Source organism: Hyla sarda, chromosome 2, assembly GCF_029499605.1.
Source record: "Hyla sarda isolate aHylSar1 chromosome 2, aHylSar1.hap1, whole genome shotgun sequence".
Lineage (NCBI taxonomy): Eukaryota > Metazoa > Chordata > Amphibia > Anura > Hylidae > Hyla > Hyla sarda.
In genome coordinates this window covers 269,844,781-269,869,384 of record NC_079190.1, presented here as the reverse complement: position 1 = coordinate 269,869,384, position 24,604 = coordinate 269,844,781, and the positions used below count along the sequence as shown (strand labels likewise).

The following is a 24,604-nucleotide window of genomic DNA, read 5'->3' as shown; positions in this document are numbered from 1 at the left end:
CAGGGTATGTGGAGATTGGTTGCCTTGATGGACAGACAACTCATCTCTATAGACACAGGCCCAGTTGCCAGCAATACAAAGGTGTTTCATTGTACAACCCACATAAGGAGCTAAAAATGTGTGTTACATAATTAACATTCATACAAGTCTAGGTAGTCTTATGACGCATCTCCAATGTGAGCAGCAGGTACAACTGTTTTTTCATGATAAACAGAATAGCGTGGTCTCATTGTATTTCTAGTCAGTTCTTATTGAAATGTTATTGAACAAGATATGGTTCACGGACATATTTAGTTAATTAGTCATTGTTCTGTGAGAAAGATGGCAATCTCTAGGAAATTTTTTCTTTGTGAAGAAAAGATGCTACCTGAGGGAGTGAAATGTTTATTTTTTTATTAGCTTATCTTTAGGTCAAATTGCAGCTAAGACACTTGACAGATGGCTGTCTTGAACAATGTGAAGACAATTTCCTCACAGTCATTTGTAGGTAAAAAATGTTTTCACTACCTATCTGTATCCAGTTATAGGCAATTATTTCCTGAGATAAAGAGCTGACGACCTAAAATAGTCTGGTAGCTTTGGTCATACTCCTGACATGTAACCAAAAACTGGGTTAGGCTGGGTTCACACTACGTTTTGTCCCATACGGGAGCGCATACGGCAGGGGGGAGCTAAAATCTCGCGCTCCCGTATGTCACCGTATGCGCTCCCGTATGCCATTCATTTCAATGAGCCGACCGGAGTGAAACGTTCGGTCCGGTCGGCTCATTTTTGCGCCGTATGCGCTTTTACAACCGGACCTAAAACCGTGGTTGACCACAGTTTTAGGTCCGGTTGTAAAAGCGCATACGGCGCAAAAATGAGCCGACCGGACCGAACGTTTCACTCCGGTCGGCTCATTGAAATGAATGACATACGGGAGCGCATACGGTCACATACGGGAGCGCGAGCTTTTAGCTCCCCCCTGCCGTATGCGCTCCCGTATGGGACAAGACGTAGTGTGAACCCAGCCTTATTTGTTAGGCAATATATTCTTTGTGACCACTCTCTTCATTGACAGCTCAAAGCTAGACTGACCTGGTGTTGACAGCAGAGAACTGAAAAGCAGAATGATAGCACACAGTACATGCCACTTCCTACCTTTTTACATTAAGGCAAAGGTACAGAATCAGTTATTACCAGAAGGGTATCTAGTGGCAGGGGCAAGAGGCAGTGGCCAAGGGCTCACTTACATGGTGGGGCCCACCCACTGCTATCAGGGTTGCCCTTAAAGAGACAGTTAAAGGAGTAGTCCGGCGCACACTTTTTTCATTTTATCCCATCCGGGCTGAAAAATAAAAGAACACAAACTTTTTATTACCTGCCAACGAGCCCCCGGAGCTCCGGTACACTCCGGTACAGGTGTTCGGTCCCCGGGCTGTATTCTTACTTCCTGTTAGCCTGGCACGTCACACGGAGCTTCAGCCTATCACCGGCAGCAGCGTTGTCCCGCCTCGGCCAGTGATAGGCTGAAGCTCCGTGTGACGTGCCGGGCTAACAGGAAGTAAGAAGAATACAGCCCGGGGACCGAACACCTGTACCGGAGCTCCGGGGGCTCATTGGCAGGTAAGAGAAAGTTTGTTTTCTTTTATTTTTCAGCCCGGACGGGATAAAATGAAAAAAGTGCGTGCCGGACTACTCCTTTAATATGAGAGGGGAGAAGGAGATATGTGGTACAAAACCACACACAGCAGTAAAGTGAAGGATGGTATGCAATTGCAGTCTGTGCCAGAGTAGTGTAGATATAGGACCTAGCTGTCAATGTCCTGGGAAGCCAGAGCATTCACACAGAGCATTCACACTCTGCTATTAAAGCGGTACTCCGTCTCTTGACATCTTATCACCTATCCAAAGGACAGGGGATAAGATGTCTGCTCACAGGGGTTCCTGCCACTGTGGACACCCATGATCTTGGCTGTGGATGACTGGCGATGCGGGGCGGAGGCTCATGATAGCACTACCACGCCCCCTAAATGCAAGTCTATTGGAGAGGGCATGACGACAGTCACGCCCCCTCCCATAGACTTACATGGAGGGGGAATGGACGTGACATCATGAGTGGGGCTTGGCCGTGATGTCACGAGCTTACGGCCCTGCACCCGACGCTCTAAACGAATGCCGGGTGCAGCAGGCAGATCAGACATTTTATCCTTTGCATAGGGGATAAGATGTCTAGGGGCGGAGTACCCCTTTACTGTATTTTGCTGCATATTTACTGCTGCATTTTTTCCTACCCATTGAAATAAATGGGTAGCAAAATCAGCTGCTTATTTTGCTACCCATTGACTTCAATGAGTAGGAAAATACATCTAAGCAAATGTGCAGCACAATACGGCATGTGTGACCCTACCCTAAAAGAGAGGTGGCTGGTATTAAGTCAGATCAACTTTCATGAGGTGCAGGGAGCTGAAATAAATCCACTCCGGCATACAAAGTTAGCACTGTGTCTAGAGCAGGGAGCCAAATGCAGGAAACTTTCTTCCTGTATTTAGACTGCTGTATTACTATGGCAAATGAGAGGAGCTCCTCCCAGCAATCCTTCTTTTTATAGATCAATACTTATAGTAATCTAATGTACAGACAGCATTAGATCACTATAATCTTTATACAGCAGATAAGGCCAGCAGCATATTGTCATGTATTAAAAGGGGCATGGTCTCATAGGACAGGGACATAATACTACTGCTTTATAAAGCATTGGTATGGCCTCACCTGGAATATGTGTGCAACTAAATGATAATAATAAGAGGCATGGATCATTTCAGAAATGAGAAAGGCCATTTCAGATAGCTTGGGCCAATGTGTGCTGCTCATCTACTAGACAACTGTGGGAAATATAGAGTGGTTGCATAATATCTTGGCCTTTTCTTTTATAAACCTATGAGTAATGGTGTTGTATATGGATAAGATTGTGAGCCATTGATCTTTGCAAGTTATACTGCACAAAATGCGCACAAAATATTCACAAAGTTCATGTGACAGTACACTCCTAGGAAATAATCTCTGGGATGGCAATGATATGGTTCCTCATTTGTCTTCGGGAGTCAAATGGATTCCATGTGACGACAACTTGACTACAATCCAATCATATGGGAGATTGTAGAATCTGTTCATTCCCAAACCATCAGTACTTTGCTGAAAGGCACAAGCACACCCGAGGGGGGATCACTGTAATATATGAAAGAAAAGGCAAATCAGAAAAGGTTGTAATGAAAGAAAATCTTCATATCATTAAATTAATCATATTTTATGTTGTTCCATAGTTTTGTATCAAAAGCCTATTTTCTATGAAACTCTATACAAAATTGAAAGATAAAACACATCATTCCATGTTAGAATATACTCCACTACAATCATCAATGTTAATGTAAGGCTTCAGGCACAATACAGCATTTAGCTTGGGACATAAACAAATACAAAATAAAACCTGCTTGTCCAGCGCTAACTACACAGAAATATTCCATCTATACAGGTAGCTTACTACCAGTCACCAAATGTAATGTATGACCAGAAAAATAGTAAATACAGTTCTTTATAATATAAGATATAACTTAGGATCAGTACAGGATTAATTAATAATATTGTATTTATACAGTGACTACATGAGCAGAATAGTGCCCACAACCAAGTTAGATATGGAATGTGCTCAGTGATAAGACTTGATAGTCTATAGATCAGTGATGGCGAACCTTTTTGAGCCCGAGTGCCCGAACCGGAATGCACGCCAACTTTTTTCCCCTCAAAGTGTCAGCATAGCAATTAAATCAGAATACACATTAGCTCGGCAGTATAGTTCCCCCACATTAGGTGCAGTATAATTCCCCCACATTAGGTGAAGTATAGTTCCCCCACATTAGGTTGGCAGTATAGTTCTCCACATTAGGTGTAGTATAGTTCCCCCACATTAGATTGGCACTATAGTTCCCCACATTAGGGTTGGCAGTATAGTTCCCCCACATTGGGTGTACTATAGTTCCCGAAATTTGATTGGCAGTATTGTTCCCCCACATTAGGTTGGCAGTATAGTTCCCCCACATTAGGTGCAGTATAGTTCCCTGCACATTAGGGTTGGCAGTATAGTTCCCCCACATTGGGTGCAGTATAGTTCCCCCACATTAGGTTGGCAGTATAGTTCCCCCACATTAGGGTTGGCAGTATAGTTCCCCAACATTAGGGTTGGCAGTATAGTTCCCCCCACAAGGTTGGCAGTATATTTCCCCCCACAAGGTTGGCAGTATAGTTCCCCCCACAAGGTTGGCAGTATAATTCCCCCCACAAGGTTGGCAGTATAATTCCCCCCACAAGGTTGGCAGTATAATTCCCCCCACATTAGGCAGGCAGTGTTGCCCCACATTAGGCAGGCAGTGTTCCCCCACATTAGGCAGACAGAGTTCCCCCACATTAGACAGGCAGTGTTCCCCCACATTAGACAGGAAGTGTTCCCCCACATTAGGCAGGCAGTGTTAGGCATACAGTGTATGGCTGGCGGCTGTATGTCTTTGTCGGAACATCGAAGATGACGTCCCGCTGGTCACTTACCATGCGCCTCGGTCCTCCCCGATGCTCCCTCTACTCTGCTTTACGGGCGCACGCATGGGACGTCAGTGACGTGACGTCCCTGCGTGCTCTACCTCCCGGCGGTCCCTGTGTTTTTAAAGCTAACGCGGGACCGCAGCGAGGTAACCGGGACATCCTTGTGTCCCGAAATGACCTTTCGAGGGGGCTCGGCGTGCCACTTGTGGCACACATGCCATAGGTTTGCCATCACTGCTAGAGATGCTCAGCCTGAGGCCTTTTAGTATCCAAGTATCCAAGATACAATGATGCACTGTTTGGATCTTATTATAAAGTCTTACTCAAGCATGAAGTATACCATAGTGATGAGCGGCATAGGCCATATTCGAATTTGCGATATTTCCCGAATATATGGACGAATATTCGTCATATATATGCAAAATTCGCATATTCGTTTTTTGTTTTTTTTTGGCATATGCGAAAATATGTGCGCATATTCGCGAATATTGAGCCCTCCCTTCTCTAATGGTATAGGGAACTATGACTAGTGCATTAATTCTGTGATTTTTTTGCCCATTGAAAGCAATAGGCCCATTTTGGTCTATGGGGATCTCACGGCATGTAAAACAGTAAGATAAGCAGGACCGTCTTGGCAGCACAGTGGATGGGAGACCACCACTGGTTCGAGTGCTGGGGTGTTACAGTGTTGTGGTTTAACTTTACTTTCCTGGAAAAGCAGCTGAGTTTCCCATAGCAGCCAATCAGATTGCTTTTTTTTCTGATTGCTATAGGCAACTCAGAAACTTTTCCTCTGGACAGGTTTTGATAAATTTCCCTCTATGGGGGAGATTCATCAAAACCAGTGTAGAGAAAGAGTTGTGCAGTTGCCCATAGAAACCAATCAGATTGCTTCTTTCATTTTTGATAAGGCCTCTGAAAAGTGAAGGAAGCAATCTGATTGGTTGCTATGGGCAATTCAGAAACTTTTCCTCTGGACAGGTTTTGATAAATCTCCCACTATGGGGGAGATTTATCAAAAACAATGTAGAGGAAGAGTTGTGCAGTTGCCCATAGCAACCAATCAGATTGCTTCTTTCATTTTTGAAAAGGCCTCTGAAAAATGAAGGAAGCAATCTGGTTGCTATGGGCAACTCAGAAACTTTTCCAGGAAAAGCTGCTGAGTTGCCCATAGCAACCAATCAGAACGCTTCTTTCATTTTGCAGGGGCCTTGTGAAAAATGAAAGAAGCAATCTGATTGGTTGCTATGGGCAACTCAGCAGCTTTTCCAGGAAAGTAAAGTTAAACTCCAACACTGTAACAGCCAGGGACTTGAACCAGTGGTGGTCTCCCATCCTCTGTGCTGCCGAGCCGATCCTGCTTATTTTACTGTTTTACATGCCATGAGATCCCCATAGATCACAATGGGCCTATTGGTCTCAACTGGCAAAAACTCACAGAGTTAATGCACTAGTCATAGTTCCCTATACCATTAACCCCTTAAGGACAATGGACGTACTCCTACGCCCCCGTTTCCGAGTCCTTAAGGACCGAGGACGTAGGAGTACGTCCTGTCCTTTCCCGGCCCCCTGCCGCTAGCCGGAGGGGAGCCGGTGCCCGATGCCTGCTGAAATCGTTCAGCAGGCATCGCGGCATATCGCCCAGGGGGGTCATTATGCCCCCCCATGTCGGCGATGGCCGCAGATCGCTGGACAATTCAGTCCAGCGATCTGCGGCGATTCCGGGTCAATCGGGTCTCCAGTGACCCGGTGACCCGGAATTACTGGCTGATCGGGGCCGTCAGAGACGGCCCCGAACAGCCAGAGCCTGCAGGGGTGAGGTGGCACTGGTGCCACCTCACGATCGCCCTGATTCGTCGGCCGGATTACCGGCCGACGAATCAGGGCGCCTGCTGCGGGTGTCACTCCCGCACCCGCTCCGCCCCTCTTCCGGAGGACGTGAGCGGGTGCGGGACATGCACCCCTGGTGCTGGGGACCCCGATCCCCGGCGTTAATGTTGGGATCGGGGCCCCAGGAGCGACGACGGCGGCGGCGGCGGGACTGACCTGTGCGGCGATCAAGCAGCAGCAGGAGGTGAGTGACAGCCTCCTGCTGTTGCTTAGCAACAGCTCCCAGCATGCAAAAAGGGCATGCTGGGAGCTGTAGTTATGCAACAGGAGGAGGCAGACCACCACAACTCCCAGCATGCACTTATGGGCATGCTGGGACTTATGGTTTTGCAACAGCTGGAGGCACATTCTTTCTATGGAAAAATGTACCTTCAGCTGTTGTGTAACTACAACTCCCAGCTTGCACAAACAGCTTAAGTGCATGCTGGGAGTTGTAGTGGTGCATCTGGTGGTTGCATAACTACAACTCCCAGCATGCCCGTTGGCTGTCGGTGACTGCTGAGAGTTGTAGTTTTGCAACAGCTGAAGGCACACTGAGTTAAGTAGCAAACCAGTGTGTCTCCAGCTGTTGCATAACTACAATCCCCAGCATCCCCAGCCAAAGTAGTATGCCTCCCGCTGTTGCATAACTACAACACCCAGCATGCCCTTCCGCTGTCCGTACATGCTGGGGGTTGTAGCTTTTGCAACAGCTGAAGGCACACTGGTTGCAAAAGACTGAGTTTGTTGCCAAACTCGGTGTTTCACAACCTGTGTGTCTCCAGCTGTTGCAAAACTACAACTCCCAGCATGCACTGATAGACCGTACATGCTGGGAGTTGTAGTTTTGCAACAGCTGGATGTCCCCCACCCCAATGTGAATGTACAGGGTACACTCACATGGGCGGAGGATTACAGTAAGTATCCGGCTGCAAGTTTGAGCTGCAGCTAATTTTCCGCTGCAGCTCAAGCTGCCAGCGAGAAACTACTGTGAACTCCCCGCCCGTGCGACTGTACCCTAAAAACACTACACTACACTAACACACAATAAAATAAAAAGTAAAAAAACACTACATATACACATACCCCTACAATAAAAATGAAAAACGTCTGGTACGCCACCGTTTCCAAAACGGAGCCTCCAGCTGTTGCAAAACTACAACTCCCAACATGCACTGATAGACCGTACATGCTGGGAGTTGTAGTTTTGCAACAGCTGGATGTCCCCCCCCCCCCCAATGTGAATGTACAGGGTACACTCACATGGGCAGAGGATTACAGTAAGTATCCGGCTGCAAGTTTGAGCTGAGGCAAATTTTCTGCCGCTGCTCAAACTGCCAGCGAGAAACTACTGTGAACCCCCGCCCGTGCGACTGTACCCTAAAAACACTACACTACACTAACACAAAAAATAAAATAAAAAGTAAAAAAACACTACATATACACATACCCCTACACAGCCCCCCTCCCCTCCCCAATAAAAATGAAAAACGTCTGGTACGCCACTGTTTCCAAAACGGAGCCTCCAGCTGTTGCAAAACAACTACTCCCAGTATTACCAGATAGCCACTGACTGTCCAGGCATGCTGGGACTTTTACAACAGCTGGAGGCACCCTATTTGGGAATCACTGGCGTAGAATACCCCTATGTCCACCCCTATGCAATCCCTAATTCAGGCCTCAAATGCGCATGGCGCTCTCACTTTGGAGCCCTGTCGTATTTCAAGGCAACAGTTTAGGGTCACATATGGGGTATCGCCGTACTCGGGAGAAATTGTGTTACAAATTATGGGGGGTATTTTCTGCTATTACCCTTTTTAAAAATCTAAAATTTTGGGGAAACCAACATTTTAGGTAAAAATTTTATTTTATTTTTTTACATATGCAAAAGTTGTAAATCACCTGTGGGGTATTAAGGTTCACATTACCCCTTGTTACGTTCCCCGAGGGGTCTAGTTTCCAAAATGGTATGCCATGTGGTTTTTTTTTTGCTGTCCTGGCACCATAGGGGCTTCCTAAATGCGGCATGCCCCCAGAGCAAAATTTGCTTTCAAAAAGCCAAATGTGACTCCTTCTCTTCTGAGACCTGTAGTGCGCCAGCAGAGCACTTTTCACCCCCATATGGGGTGTTTTCTGAATCGGGAGAAATTGGGCTTCAAATTTTGGGGGGTATTTTCTGCTATTACCCTTTTTAAAAATGTAAAAATTTTGGGAAACCAAGCATTTTAGGTAAAAAAAAAAAATTTTTTTAACAGATGCAAAAGTCGTGAAACACATGTAGGGTATTAAGGTTCACTTTACCCCTTTTTACGTTCCCCGAGGGGTCTGGTTTCCAAAATGGTATGCCATGTGGGTTTTTTTTGCGGTTCTGGCACCATAGGGGCTTCCTAAATGCGGCATGCCCCCAGAGCAAAATTTGCTTTCAAAAAGCCAAATGTGACTCCTTCTCTTCTGAGACCTGTAGTGCGCCAGCAGAGCACTTTTCACCCCCATATGGGGTGTTTTCTGAATCGGGAGAAATTGGGCTTCAAATTTTGGGGGGTATTTTCTGCTATTATCCTTTTTAAAAATGTAACATTTTTGGGAAACCAAGCATTTTAGGTAAAACATTTATTTTTATTTTTTACATATGCAAAAGTCGTGAATCACCTGTGTGGTATTAAGGTTCACTTTACCCCTTGTTACGTTCCCTGAGGGGTCTAGTTTCCAAAATGGTATGCCATGTGGTTTTTTTTTTTGCTGTCCTGGCACCATAGGGGCTTCCTAAAGGTGACATGCCCCCCAAAAACCATTTGTCGCTCCTTCCCTTCTGAGCCCTCTACTGCGCCCGCTGAACAATTAACATAGACATATGAGGTATGTGCTTACTCGAGAGAAATTGGGCTACAAATACAAGTAAAAATTTTCTCCTTTTTACCCCTTGCAAAAATTCAAAAATTGGGTTTACAAGAACACGCGAGTGTAAAAAATGAAGATTGTGAATTTTCTCCTTCACTTTTCTGCTATTCCTGTGAAACACCTAAAGGGTTAATACACTTATTGAATGTCATTTTGAATACTTTGGGGGGTGTAGTTTTTATAATGGGGTCATTTATGGGGTATTTCTAATATGAAGACCCTTCAAATCCACTTCAAACCTGAACTGGTCCATGAAAAATAGCGAGTTTGAAAATTTTGTGAAAAATTTCCAAATTGCTGCTGAACTTTGAAGCCCTCTGGTGTCTTCCAAAAGTAAAAACTCATAAATTTTATGATGCAAACATAAAGTAGACATATTGTATATGTGAACCCAAAAATGTTTTATTTTGAATATCCATTTTCCTTACAATCAGAGAGCTTCAAAGTTAGAAAAATGCAAAACTTTCATTTTTTTCATAAAATTTTGGGATTTTTCACCAAGAAAGGATGCAAGTTACCATAAAATTTTACCACTAAGTTAAAGTAGAATATGTCACGAAAAAACAATCTCGGAATCAGAATGATAACTAAAAGCATTCCAGAGTTATTAATGTTTAAAGTAACAGTGGTCAGAATTGCAAAAAACGCTCTGGTCCTTAAGGTGTAAAATGGCCTGGTCCTTAAGGGGTTAAAGAAGGGAGGGCTCAATATTCGCAAATATGCGCATATGTGCATACATTTTCGCATACATGTGAAAAAAAAGCGAATATTCACAATTACGAATATTAAGTGCTATATGCGATATTCGCGATTAAAATTCGAATTGCGAATATTCGCGAGCAACACTAGTATACCAGATGTTACTCTTATATTTAATATAGGCTCAAACTCAGGATCAGCAGTAACATCTGATAAACTCCAGAGCTGTATTGGGTAATATGCCGGAGTGGAGTCACTGGGTAAAATTACATTACTTATCCTGTTTGGGGGATTAGATGGAAATGTATATACACAGTGGGCCTCATTTACTAAGAGTTTTGGGTTTTTACTAGTGGGAAAAGTTGTTTCAGACATGCAGGATTCCTCTCTATTTACTATTGGGAAAAGTCGGGAACATTTTCTGACCAGCTTTTTCTAGGTCGATATTTCCAGCCATTTACCCACAAGATTTTCTGTGAATTCCATAGTACATTGGTCGGGTTGTGAAACCATGCCCCTTTTGACAAGCCACGCCCCTTTTTGACAGGCCACACCCCCTTTTCGGGTTTGTCGGATTTTTCAGGCGCACACTGTCGCACACTGTAGCACACTGGCGCAGACATGTCTCAGACAAAATAACCAGAGAAAAACTGGTCGGTTTCAGCTTAGTAAATGAGGCCCAGTGACTCCACACCAGCAGAGTAGTGACTGCAGCCTTGGGAGTATAAAACACGATGATCTCTCACCAGGCTCCCTTTCAGGGATCCTTGTCAGTGGAGTGGTGCAGCTGCGTGATGCAGTAGCACGGTGCAGCAGTATGGTGGCGCTCTCTTCTCTCCCACTTGAGAGTACTGGGTGACATACACTACAAGGTGTTGTACTCTGCGTACAACACCACAAGGTGAGCACCGTTCTATTTGCATTACGGCATTGATTCCCATCAGAGTAACGGCACAGGTTGCGCCCCCCGTCTGTCTCTCCCTCCCTTTTTTTTCTATTACATGTGCACACTTGAGAGTACTGAGGATTGGCCAGTTACCACACACCCCTTTTCCTTGACTCTCCCCTGACATATCTCTCCCTTCTCCATTTAGCTGCCTCCTTTCACCTCCCCCCAACCTCGGATATACTTCACGCTGTAATACCTATTCATGTGAGGTCTAGTAGAAAATTGTCAAGGCAGGAGGCATTAAAGGGGCGGCGCTAGACCTCACATGAATAGGCATTACATTAGCTGCCATTAGCTGCCTAGAGAACTGCTGCGTACTTCTGGGGGTATATGCACCTCAGGTTGGAAACTGCTAGTTTAGATGATGTTTGATTTAATTAGCTATTTGACAGGTGCAATGCTGTCCACTTGTCATGGCAGTCCCAAGCCTTTTGAAATAAGTAAGTAGTAGGTTGGCACTAGTTTGGTAGTCAGCACGTGTGGACAACAAGATATATAGTAGTAGTAATGAATCCCAGCACTTGGTATGGAGTTGAAAAAGGCCATTGAGCCGGAACACGTGTTGTATTCACCTTGCATGAGATAATGCCTTAATAAAAAAAAAGATAACAAATTGCATTAAGAACCTATGAGTGCCAGGATCCTTTTGAAGGCCTTTGTGGCTGCAAAGAGAAATCTACTAGTACTACCTGCCACAGGCCAATAGTATTGCTTTGAACTGTATGAATGTAGGTAAAGAAAACAAAAATGTATACAAATTTAATATCAGTTTCTAAGAAAAGTTCACACCCTAAAGACACACCTCAAATGCTTTACCCATGCTACCAACAAACTGCTTCTTCACATCATCCCTGGTCTATACTAACAGGAAATTATGTGAAACGGTGACAATGCAAGATGGTGTAATTGTATACAGAATGAGTTGTACTTTCTGGTTTACTGCTTGTTTGCCTTCTGTCAACAAAATGCTGAACATGCATGTTACTGTTAAATGTATGACTTCCTGTAGATCAGATTTTGGTCCCAGGAGTAAAATCATATTATAATCAAAGTTGGCAAATAAAATTTAGAGCCCTAGAAAATCCATGATTTAAACCATTACTAGAATGTATGGCTTTGGTCAATGAAATGCTTATAGTGAAAGTGTAAAGGTTACCAATTTTTTTCTTTATCTTAAAATCGACTATAAAGGTATGACATTTATGGTGGAACTTAGCAGAGCAACTGGATAAAATTATTTTGCTCTTTGTTATTACTTTAAACAACAATATCAAATAAATATTTGTTCGAACAAATATTTTTCTCAACAGCAGTACTCACTGGCATCAAATGTACTACACACTCAAATATCCAAAACAGTACATTCAGTAGTTATTCAACAAAGGTGGGAAGAAGAGCCTAGGTACCACAGCAGGAAATCTAAATTTACTGTAAGGGTACGTTCACACGAGCAGATCCTCAGCGCGGATTGCGCTGCGGATGCGCCGCTGAAGGACCGCTCTATGCTGCCTTTACAGGTGCCTTCTCGGAGCAGCAGTCTGAGACACGCTGCGATGTGCGAATCGCCGTGCGCATATGCAGTATACTCGCACATCGCGGCTGCTCTCAGCCTTGCTCAGGTAGCAGCCACGATTTGTGCGAGTACACCGCGCATGTGTGGCAACTCTCACATCGCAGCCACTCTCAGCAGGCACATCTAAAGGCACTGTAGGAGTCCTTCAGTGGCGGATCTGCAGCGTAATATACACTGTGGATCCACTCGTGTGAACGTACCCTAAATAGTTGTTATTGAAAGTGCAGTCCCTCTTAGTACCAGCCTTAGTTATGAAACAAGGAAGACATGAAGTACACAAGTTGTACTGCAGCACAGTACAACCTGTAAAAAGTGAAAAGTAAAAAAAGAAAAAAGTTTTTAAATAAATTAATAAAGTAAATTAATACGTTCAATAAAGACAAGGCTTTTGGATCGCAAGTGAACAGTGCTGGAATTCTTTCCCTGTTGTATCCTGTGTTTGGCCGGCGGTGATTCCAGCAGCTTCCGTGAACTGGCGTGTGATAGCAGGAAGGGTTGTGCTGTTCTCTTGGAGAATTAAAGCACATCGATTTGTTTCGTTATACGTGCTCCCCCAACCAGCCTTATAATATAAGAACAAACACACAAGCACTGAGGATACTACAAGATGGAGATTGCAGGAGCAGCAGCTGTGGAGAATGAGGTCAAGCAGTATGGTTCTTTGAATGAAGATCGCAGTAATAAGGCCAGGATCGTTTTTGGGGGAGAAGCACAATCCCCAGCAGCTGCGACCCTGACAGACATGCTAGTCCCTCTGAGACAGTTGGAGACGGCGATGACCAAAGAGCTGAAGGTATGGTGGGATCATAAGACCATAACCACCTACCTTTCTAGGGACATTTTACCACGTGGTCTTCATCTGAAAAAGAGACCCACAAAAACATATTCACCGCAATTTAAACAAAAAATGGGATGCAGCCTTATTGGAATGTTCACAAAAACTTATATCTTACATCATGGAAGAAGAAGAGCAAGAATTAGCTACTTTGCAGGAGGAGATGGAAACCCTAAAAGGTACCGTAATACAGTATCAGAAACATTGCACGTTTTAAGAAATGGAGGAAAATTTTCGAAATAAATTGGACAACCTGGAGAAGGACATTATGAATTACAAAAAGGATAGATTTAATAGAGATGTAATGGACTATCAGAAAGATCAAATATTCACGTGGTTTATGGGCAAAAGGAATGACAGTAAAATGGACACACCATACACAAAAAAGGTAGTGAAATAATGCTGTTATTCAGTATGATATGCAGAATACAGGTATCACTTTTAGAATCACTGCCGCAGAGATTTTAACTGGAGATTTTGGGTAGCTAGTGCTACCATAACAAAAAAATTATTCCCAGACCCAGGCCCAGCAGCATCAGTAAACCATATATTGCCTGAATGACACAGCCTGGAGTTGGCTGAAGCATGAGGAAACCATATAGTGTCTGAATGGCACAGCCTGGAGTTGGCAGCAGCATGAGTAGATACTAGGGCTTTACAATCCCTAAGATTAAAAGATGAATTCTGAAATTTAAACTGAAGATTTTAGAACAGCAAAGAACAGCAGCAGATGTGTAATATTGACTTTCCTTTCACAGTATATAGACACTTGAAAGATTAACAGGTACAAAATAGTACACTAGTTAGATGTAGGTATGTGGTATGCACTTATGAGAGCAGAAAAATATGCTACAGGACGCTTAAAAATACTTATTGTTACCTGTGTCCCAGATTCCAACATTCCTTTATAGTCAGAAATTGTCAGAATACCACCTGCCATTCAAAATAATAAAATTATACATACGTTCTCTGAAATATGAGTATTGTGTGTTCAAGTGACATTAACTCATCGGAGGAACAGGAAAACATGATACAACTTAATTCTGCAACTGAAGAACCACAACAAAGAATGAACGAAAGCCTACTGGAACTGAGGAACTTCAAAATGGTAAATCTACCACCTAGGATAGTCAGTCAATTCCAACAGCCGGTGGTCAGTATCCACAGTTCCCTGTTTCTGCTAGTTCTTGGCAATATTCCTTTTAATACTGGCAATAATGCTGGGAGAGTAACTCAAGGATACCCACATGTTTCCTACAATATACAATATAAGGAGACCATATAGTGGCTGAATGACACAGCCCGGAGGTGGCTGAAGCATGAGGAGACCATATAGTGCCTGAATGGCACAGCCTGGAGTTGGCAAAAGCATGAGGAGACCATTGAAATTTAAGAATTTTAAATGTAAATTTAAGATTTTGAAGTTGAAATTGAGTATGATTTTGAAATTGAACTTTTAGCTCCCAAGTTTTGTGTCCCGGGCCCCGGCGTCTGGGTACAAAGGACCAAATCTAACAAGGACTCATATGTCACATGGCAGCACAATGACAGAGCCTGGAGGTGGCATCAGTATGAGGAGACCATATAGTGTCTGAATGGCACAGCCTGGAGGTGGCTGAAGCATGAGGAGACCATATAGTGGTTGAATGCCACAGCCTGGAGGTGGATGAAGCATGAGGAGACCATATAGTGGCTAAAAGTGACCCTACTGCAAGGAATTTCTGAAACTGGGGACCGACACCTTAATTAAGTTTTGGCAGCACATTAAGAGAGCCGGGAGGTGTCAGCATCGGCATGAGGGCCAAGCCAACTCTGAGGAATCCACCGACTATTGACTGGGGGTGTCGATATCACTCGGGATGAAGTGGATGACCGAGTGAACCTCACTTGGGATGAAGTGGATGACAGACTGAACCGATCAATCATGGCTGCTGGGTTGCTGTAGCGACACGACTGCTAGTTGACACCGGGAGCTCTGACCTCTCGCTGTGACTCCGGCTGCCACACACCCCCACTCTGCTGCGACCTCTGTGTGCGCCTGATGAATTCAGGCCTCTACCACTCCTCTGTGCACATCCTGGCAGTACTCTGCCTGACATACTTATTGCGTATATGAGGGGAGTACAATACGCTTCACTACGCTTAAAACAGTATTTGTCTAGAACAGCAGCAGGTGTGTACTATTGGCTGTCCTTTCACAGTATCTAGGCCCTTGATAGATTAACAAGTACAAAATAGTACACTACTTAGATGTAGGTATGTGGTATGCACTTATGAGGGCAGAAAAATGCGCTACAGTACACTTAAAAAGTATCTGAGTACAACACCAGCCGGTGAGTACTTTTGCCTGGACTTTTAAAGTATCTAGGCCCTTGACAGATTAACAGGTTTAAAATAGTACACTACTCAGATGCACGTATGTGATATGCACTTATAAGGGCAGAAAAATGCGCTACAGTACGCCTGAAAACTCTGTATTTTTTGTAAAACACCAGCCAGTGATTACTTTTGTCTGTCCTTTCACAGTATGTAGGCCCTTGACAGATTAACAGGTACAAAATAGTACACTACTTAGATGTACAGTACGTATGCGGTATGCATTTATGAGGGCAGAAAAATGCGCAACAGTACCCTTAAAAAAATTTATTTTTGTAAAAGACCAGCAGTAAAAAACAGTGCTACAGCCAAAAAAAAAAAAGCTGTGTACTAAATACAAAATTATACTCTGGGTATTATACCATCTTCAGACTAGTATAACCAGCAGATGATTTTTGGTGGAACAGAGACACGGAATTGCACTGAAAAATTATTCCTGCCTCCTCTGCTAAGGTTTATGAAGATGAGGCAGCTTGTTGAAATGTATGAGGCAACACACAGTTATGTGCCCCTCTCTGTAATACTATGCTGAAGAAAGTGACTGTGAGGTTAATGCCTGCAGCAGCAGTAAAAATCTTTTTCAGTGAAAAAAAAACAATGCTCTCTGTCCATGAGAACACTGATGTGTCAAGGAGGATGTTAAACGCTGCTGGACTGCCCTTTTCTCTGCTGTAACAAACACACACACAGGTTCTGCATCCTATGATCCTTCTGCAGTGTATTGTAATGAAGTGAGGAGCTGGAATTATGGCAGCCGAATATATAGGGCTGTGACATCACAGGGGTGACTGGCTGCTGATAGGCTGCATCCTGCTTGTGATTCAGGGTCATCCCGCCTACTTGCCTTCCCGCCTTCCCAGCGTTCCTTGCCCCATGTACTGACATGTGGATTCGCCATTTTAGATGCACTGGAGCCTGCACCGCAGTAAATGGAGTTTAATGAAGTGATTTGCACGATAGAATTGCGGCGATATTCGCATTCCTTGCAGAAATTCATAACGAATTCGGGTTTGTCAGATTCGATTCGCTCATCTCTATATACAATGGGTGGGACGTTTCATAGACAAACTGTTAATTGTATGGAGGGGTACAGAGCAAGAGTTTGAGGCATTTACCAAGTACATTGATTCACATGACCTCAACCTTAGATTCACATCACATCACCATAGGAACACTATAAACTTTCTTGACATCAATATCTCTGTAGTTAATAGTGAAGTTATAATTTCCCCATATAGAAAAGAAACAGCTACCAATTCTATTTTAAAAGCATCTTCGTGCCATCCCGGCACGTAGTTAATAACATTCCTTATGGGGAGATGTGTTGTTTAAACAGAAATTGCTCTAAAGCCAGAACTTTTGAGGTGGAAGCTAATAAGCTTAAAAATCGATGAAGGGAAAGGGGGTATAAAGAAGAGATTGTCGATAAGGCCAAATCACAAATTGATAATGTAAACAGGGGGGGAACTAACGAAACCTATGAGCAACAAGCACAAGAAGATAAATAAAAATAAATGCTGCAAACCCACCTTTGTCACTGCGTACAGTACACAGTTCAAATTGATTAGGAAAATCATAGAAAAGTACATCCCAGTGTTAGAGGTGGATCCCGTATTGAGAAACATAGTAGGAGGAGGTGTAAATATTGTGTCTAGGAAAGGACCATCTCTAGGCTCTGCGATATCCCCCAGCCTGTTTGCCAGTAACAGGATGGGAAAACCCTGCCCTACATGGTTGGTGCACAAGGGCAATTGGAGGTGTGGACATGCACGATGCCTCACATGTGATTATATTGCTGTCGGTGATTCTTTCAAATAGTTTGTTACAGGCAAAGTATACACTGCTAAGAGCTACTTTAATTGCAATACGTCTTCGGTGGTGTATCTGTCATCATGCATGTCCTGTCTTGTACAGTACGTGGTGTGCACAAGTAATGACCTAAAAGTGAGAACTAGAAAACATGTATCTGATGTGAGGAATGACAATGTTAATATATCTGCACTGTCACGCCATATTAGGGATGCACAACAAAGTGACACTAGGAATTTAAGGATTTGTGGCATAGAAAAAGTCAGTACGGGTGCAAGAGGAGGAGATCTTAGAAAACGGCTACACAATTAGGAAAAGTACTGGATATTGATTTTAGGAACCAGACAAGCATTGGGCTTGAATCACAGATTAGATCTCATCACCACATATTGACCACAATTGGACTTCATTCAGACAATGCGTTTTGTAGTTTTTTGGTGAAAATGATGTCCGTCTTTTTTTTATTTGTTGAAAATTTGAATATAAACATGTGTTTATGAATAAATCTATCACACTGATGTCAACCTACTGTTACCCTGCTAACCAATATGGGCTGCCAGTGAAATATTAATTATTATTAATTATATTGGATATAAAATAGAGTCACTGGAGCACAATAGCCCGTTTGGAGATGCAAGGGCTAACAGTTGGAATACTCACCTGTCCAGAAGGTGCTAGCTTGAGTGAGAAAGAATACATGCCACAGGAAGTAGGATGTGGCTTCTAGAGTATTTTATGACTAAGCGTTGACTGCGTGAAATGCGTCAGAAGAGTTTTATCTCCTGTTTGTATCCTGTGTTCAACAAAGACAAGGCTTTTGAATCGCAAGTGAACAGTGCTGGATTTATTTCCCTGTTGTATCCTGTGTTTGGCCGGTGGCGATTCCGGCAACTTCTGTGCACTAGCGTGTGATAGCTGTTCTCTTGGAGAATTAAAGCACATAAATTAAATAAGTGTAAAAAAAAAAGCCCCTTTCCCAATAAAACCTTATTTTATCACACAAAAAATAAGAAAGAACACCCAAACCTATAAATAATAGGTATTGCCACATCCATAATGACTTATACAATAAAACGATAATGGTATTTATCCAGCACTGTAAACATCGTAAAAAAATAAACAAACACAAAAATATTGGGTCCAAAACATTTAATAAAAAAGATCAAATAGCATGAATTGCAAAAATGGTACCAATAAAAAGTACAGCTGATCCCACAAAAAATAAGCCCTGACACAATGGTGTTGGACGAAAAATAAAAATCAGAACATGACAGCACAAAAAAGGGAAAAAATAAGGATTGGGTATCGCCTTAATTGTACTGACCCACAAAATAAAAATAACATATTTTTTCCATACTGTGAATGCAATAAAAAATAATAAAAAAAGCTGAAATTTTCCAGTTTTTCATAATATTTTGGAGTTTAAAAAAAGAAAATGCTGCATGAATCAACAATAATTTATCACTAATATAAAGTACAATATGTCATGAAAAAACTAACTCAGAATCGCATTGCTAAGTAAAAGCATGTCTGAGGCATTACCACCTAAAGAGACACATACCAGATTAGAAAAATAGGGCTTGGACATTAAGGTAAAAACAGGCGTCATCCTTAGAGGGTTAAGCAGCATTTGATAAAGGGGTTTTCCATCAATTAACATTTGTTAACTGTCAGTCCTGGGATACCCAAGGGTCAATAGAAGGCAGGGATGACGGTGCTAAGTTGTATGGAGCAAAGGCTGTGCATGCTATTTGGAAAGTACCTAAACAACCTAGTGTTCAGCTGAGGCATGTTTCTGTACATTGTGAATCAGATGTAAGCATGTTCAGTTTCACACGCTTGTTTATTGATGAAAAATCTTTGGGTCAATATTATGTGGCTGAATTGAGGAAACTGTTAAATGCAATAAATCTTCAACACAAATTATCATTCTTCAAATATTCTCTATGTAGCAAATTTTTCACTGGGTAAAGTTTTTTTTTCTTCTGCCGAATGTACATGGATGTGCAGACTGATGGTTACAGTGGTGACCAGGTTACTTTGTAATTCTGTAATCTAATCTGAGCAACAGTTAGACTAAGGCTGAGTTCACACATAGCATTTTAATCATTTTTTTTATTTTTTTTTGGCAAAACCAGGGGCCTCAACCACAAAAAAAGCCTCAAAGGGGTACTCCACCCCTAGACATCTATGTACCCCCTGCGATCTCCAGGCCGGCATCATGGCATTTTGAACATGTAAGCTTGGAGAATACATGTTTGTGACATCACGCCATGCCACCTCCATTCATGTCTATAGGAGGGGGCGTAGTACATAGCCGTCATGTCTCTTCCCATAAACATGAATGGAGGAGACATGGCAGCTGTGGTCGGCTGTTATCCTGCACAGAGCGGAGTTCGCTCTGTGCACCGGATGACTGAGGTGCCGCAACGGAGATCATGGCAGTTCCCAGGCATCTTATCCCCTACCCTTTGGAGTATTAATAAAACTAAGCAAGCAGAGCGTGGTGGTCAGCTCACCCAGTGTGACCCAGCGCAGCGTGGACAAGTGTAGACCTCACCAGAAATATAATGGAAGAAAAATAGAAGTCCAGCATGGTATTCCTGAGCAGTTCATGATGCACACAGTACAACAAAGATGCATGTGGTGACGCGTTTCGACTGGTCATGCCTGACCTTACTCATACCAAATGAGTATGAGTAAGACCAGGCATGACCGTCCGAAACACGTACCACCATGCATCTTTTTTGTACTGTGTGCATCATGAAAATAAATTGCACAAACTGCTCTGGAATACCGCGCTGGACTTCCATTAATAAAAATACTACTACTAATAATAACAAAATGAAAAATAAAAAAGCAGCAAACAGATCCACATCTGGCAACCTGATCTAACTTTTCCACTCCACAAACTAATGTAGTGGAAAAATAAAATTTGACTGACAGCCAGGGAGTGAAAAATGTGCTGCCAGGTGTCCTCATAGTGTGATAGCCTGTGCACAGTATTATACAATGGAAAGTGAGCTGATACTGTAAATGGTTCCAGGTTTATTGACATATATCTCCATATATCAATACAATGAGTTTGCAATCATTACATTTCTTGAAACCTATTTAAAATAACTCAAGATTATAGATTGTACACTGTACAAAGTACATGTTTGCCTGGTCCTCACCTTGAATAGCCTTTCAAGAACAGCTCCAGTGTAATGTATTTGAACTTTACCAGCAAGTTGACATATTTATTGCTAAAAGAATGGTCTGTTTTTAATCACCTCAAACCATATTAAGGCTAGGTTTCCACTTGGTTTTTTTTTCGGGCAGTTTTTGGATATCTGCCACTGCAGTTTTTGAGCCAAAGCCAGAAGTGTATTCAAAAGGAATGGCAAATATAAAGGAAGGACTTACACTTCTCCTCCCTTATGGATCCACTTCTGACTTTGGCTCAAAAACTGCAGTGGCAGATATCCAAAAACTGCCAGAAAAAAAGCCAAGTGGAAACCTAGCCTAAGGGATTGTATAAATAGCAATCCTCCCCTGTAACCAAAAGAGGATCCTGTTTAAGCCATTATTTAGCTCCATCTGTAGTCTGTTAAAGGGGTACTCCCGTGGAAAACTTTTTTTTTAAATCAACTGGTGCAAGAAAGTTAAACAGATTTGTAAATCACTTCTATTAAAAAAAATCTTAATCCTCCCAGTACTTTTTAGGGGCTGTATATTAAAGAGAAAAAAAAATGCATTTCCTCTGATGTCATGACCACAGTGCTCTCTGCTGACCACTGCTGTCCATTTTAGGAACTGTCCAGAGCAGGAGAAAATCCCCATAGCAAACATATGCTGCTCTAGCAGAGAGCACTGTGGTCATCAGACATGGCATTTCTTTTTTGGATTTCTCTTTAGTATACAGTCCCTAAAAAGTACTGGAAGGATTAAGATTTTTTAATAGAAGTGATTTACAAATCTGTTTAACTTTCTGGCACCAGTTGATTTAAAAATAAAAGTTTTCCACAGGAGTACCCCTTTAAGGGACTTGCAAATACAGGCTATTGTAAAACCATATCTTGGGGGAACACTTCAGATACAATTAGACAAACTGCTGAAAAATAATTCCTCTAATATCATTCTTTTCACCTGATCTTCGCTGAATCTTCGGAAAAGAGCATCTGAGCAGAGGGTCAGACAAACATGTACTTTGTATTGTTTACAGCCTATAACCTATATTACTGAACTTTAAATGGATTGCAGTAAGTTTAATGATTGCAAAGTCTTTGTCCTGATATATGGTTATACATGTCAATAAACCTTTACAGCCTAAACTTCCCACACCCAAATAAAAGCCTGTACCAGGGTCCTCTCACCAGTCTCCTACCACTTACTGTATACAGTATAAAAATTAAGTACTATTCCACTATCTATCTATATCTGTCTCTTAAAGCATCAAAAAAATAAAAGTATACTTCAAAACGGTGTGCAGCGCCAAGCAATATGTCCTTTCATTTCTGCTCTGCAAAGCTTGAAGGAAAACTTTGATCAGTGTTACCCCCACTAACCTGTTGGTACTGGTGTGTAGTGCAGGTGCCACTGATAACAACCATATTAACCTGATCCCGTTCTGTGGTCCCGTTGTCCCACCATCTTCCTCTGTATCTTCCATTCTGGAGCCGGCTTGTGGCACAGGTGGAGCTTCCTGAGATCACTGCTGCTGTTTCCCTAGACTTGCTCGCAGCAGGGACCAGCAGCAGTGACGTCAGAAAGCTTAGTCTGTTCCCTAAGCTAGCTCCAGAACGGATGATATTGAGGAACGTAGCGGAACCACAGGACCATGGAACTGGATCATGTAAGTAAGGTTGTCATATGTGTCACCCTTACTACACACCTGTACTTACAGGTTAGTGCAGGTACCACTGATCACAGTTTTCCTTTAACCCCTTGGGGACACAGCCCATTTTGACCCTAAAGACAAGAGCATTTTTTGCAAATCGGACCTTTTTCATGAAATTTTCGACTTTAAGGTAGTGGTACATTTTCGTCGATACTTGCATCATTCCTAGGTGAAAAATTCCAAAATTTCATGAAAATTTTGAAAATGTTGCCTTTTTCAAACTTTGAAACTCTCTGCTTGTAAGGAAAAAGGACATCCCAAATTAATTATTAGGGATGTCCCGATACCGATACTAGTATCGGTATCGGAGCTGATACTCGGCATTTGCATGGTATCAGGGACTCATTTATGGTCCCCGATACCATGTCCGATACCTGCTGCTGTGCAGCCCCCCTCCACTGTCCCATTCTCCCGATCGCATCATGGCATCCTATGTAGGAGCATGAGACATACACGTCACTCCTCCTCCTCCCCTGCGCCCAGCGTAACGCTACAGAGGAAGCAGAGTGACGTATATGTCCCATGCTCCTCCATAGGATGCCATGATGCGATCGGGAGAACGGGACAGCGGAGCGGCAACACCCGAGGACAGCCGCAGGTGAGCTGTCTAGAAGAGGAGGGGGGTCCTGCTGTCTATAAGGCAGGGAGACCTGCTGTCTATAGGGGGGGCTGCTGTCTATAAGGCGGGGGGGCCTGCTGTCTATAGGGGGGGCCTGCTGTCTACAAAGGGGGGCCTACTGTCTACAAGGTGGAGTAAAGGAAGCGCTGTCTACAAGGTGGGGGGCTGCTGTCTACGAGGGGGGGGCCTGCTGTCTACGAGGGGGAGTAAAGGAAGCGCTGTCTACAAGGGGGGCTGCTGTCTACAAGGGGGGGTGCTGTCTACAAGGGGGGGGGGCTGCTGTCAACAAGGGGGAGCTGCTGTCTACAAGGGGGGGCTGCTGTCTACAAGGGGGGACTGCAGTCTACAAGGGGGAGCTGCTGTCTACAAGGGGGGGCCTGCTGTCAACAAGGGGGAGCTGCTGTCTACAAGGGGGGACTGCTGTCTACAAGGGGGAGCTGCTGTCTACAAGGGGGGGCCTGCTGTCTACAAGGGGCGGGGCTGCTGTCTAACAGGGGGGGGGTCTGCTGTATACAAGGGGGGGGGCTGCTGTCTACAAGGGGGGGGCTGTTGTCTACAAGGAGGGGACCCACTGTCTACAAGGGGGGGGGCTGCTGTCTGTAAGGGGGACAAGAGGGAGCACTGTCTAAAAGGGGGGGCTGTTGTCTACAAGGGGGACATGGGGTGGGCGCTGTCTACAAGGGGACAAGAGGGGGTGCTGTCTACAAGGGGGGCACTGTCTACAAGTGGGGCTGCGGTCTACAGGGGTGGGGCTGCGGTCTACACGGGGGCTGCTACTAATGTCTGCAACTATCTATACTACCTACAAGGGGATGCTACCTACTATTAAAGGCAATCTTACAGCAGAGTCACCTGCACTAACTTCAATTTATAGGTAGATAGGGCAGGTGACCCTGTTTCTAGCGCTGCTCACCATGTGAACATCAGCACAATCGCTCCGGAGACATCGGTCTCGCCACCAATGCAAATTCCCTGTTCTGTCCAATGGACAAGAGAGAAATCTTGGCTCATACTATAGCAGCCGCCCATATTGTACACAACAAGGAACCTACATATCATACGGTAAACTGCGCCAGAAACCGCGTCACCCTGCTGTCAGATTCCCTTTAAAATATAAGTACTCGTACTTAGTATCGGTGAGTACTAGAATTAAAGTATCGGTACTCGTACTCGGTCTTAAAAAATTGGTATCGTGACATCCCTATAAATTATATATTTATTCACATATACAATATGTCTACATAAAGTTGACATGTTTTTACTTTTTTAAGACATTAGAGGGCTTTAAAGTATAGCAGCAAATTTCCAAATTTCCCCAAAAAAGTCAGAATCTGAATTTTTCAGGGATCAGTTCAGTTTGAAGTGGATTTGACTGGCCTTTCTGTAACAAATCCCCCATAAAAACGTAACCCCTCAAAGTATTCAAAATGATATTCAGAAATTTTGTTAACCCTTTAGGCATTTTACTGGAATAGTAGCAAAGTGGAGAAGAAAAATGTAAATCTCCATTTTTTACACTAACA

At 43.4% G+C, this 24,604-nt stretch overlaps 1 protein-coding gene across 2 annotated transcripts in view; it reads right to left on the bottom strand.

Annotated features, from left to right (window-relative positions):
- Window positions 1-1,662: 1,662 nt before the first annotated feature.
- Window positions 1,663-24,604, bottom strand: part of LOC130357861 (uncharacterized) — a 102,617-nt gene continuing 79,675 nt past the window's right edge. For both annotated transcript variants that reach the window (XM_056560600.1, XM_056560599.1), the window contains one exon: window positions 1,663-3,207. In XM_056560600.1, the coding sequence (XP_056416575.1) occupies window positions 3,150-3,207 (58 nt within the window). In that variant the 3' untranslated portion in view covers window positions 1,663-3,149. The remainder of the gene's footprint in view (window positions 3,208-24,604) is intronic.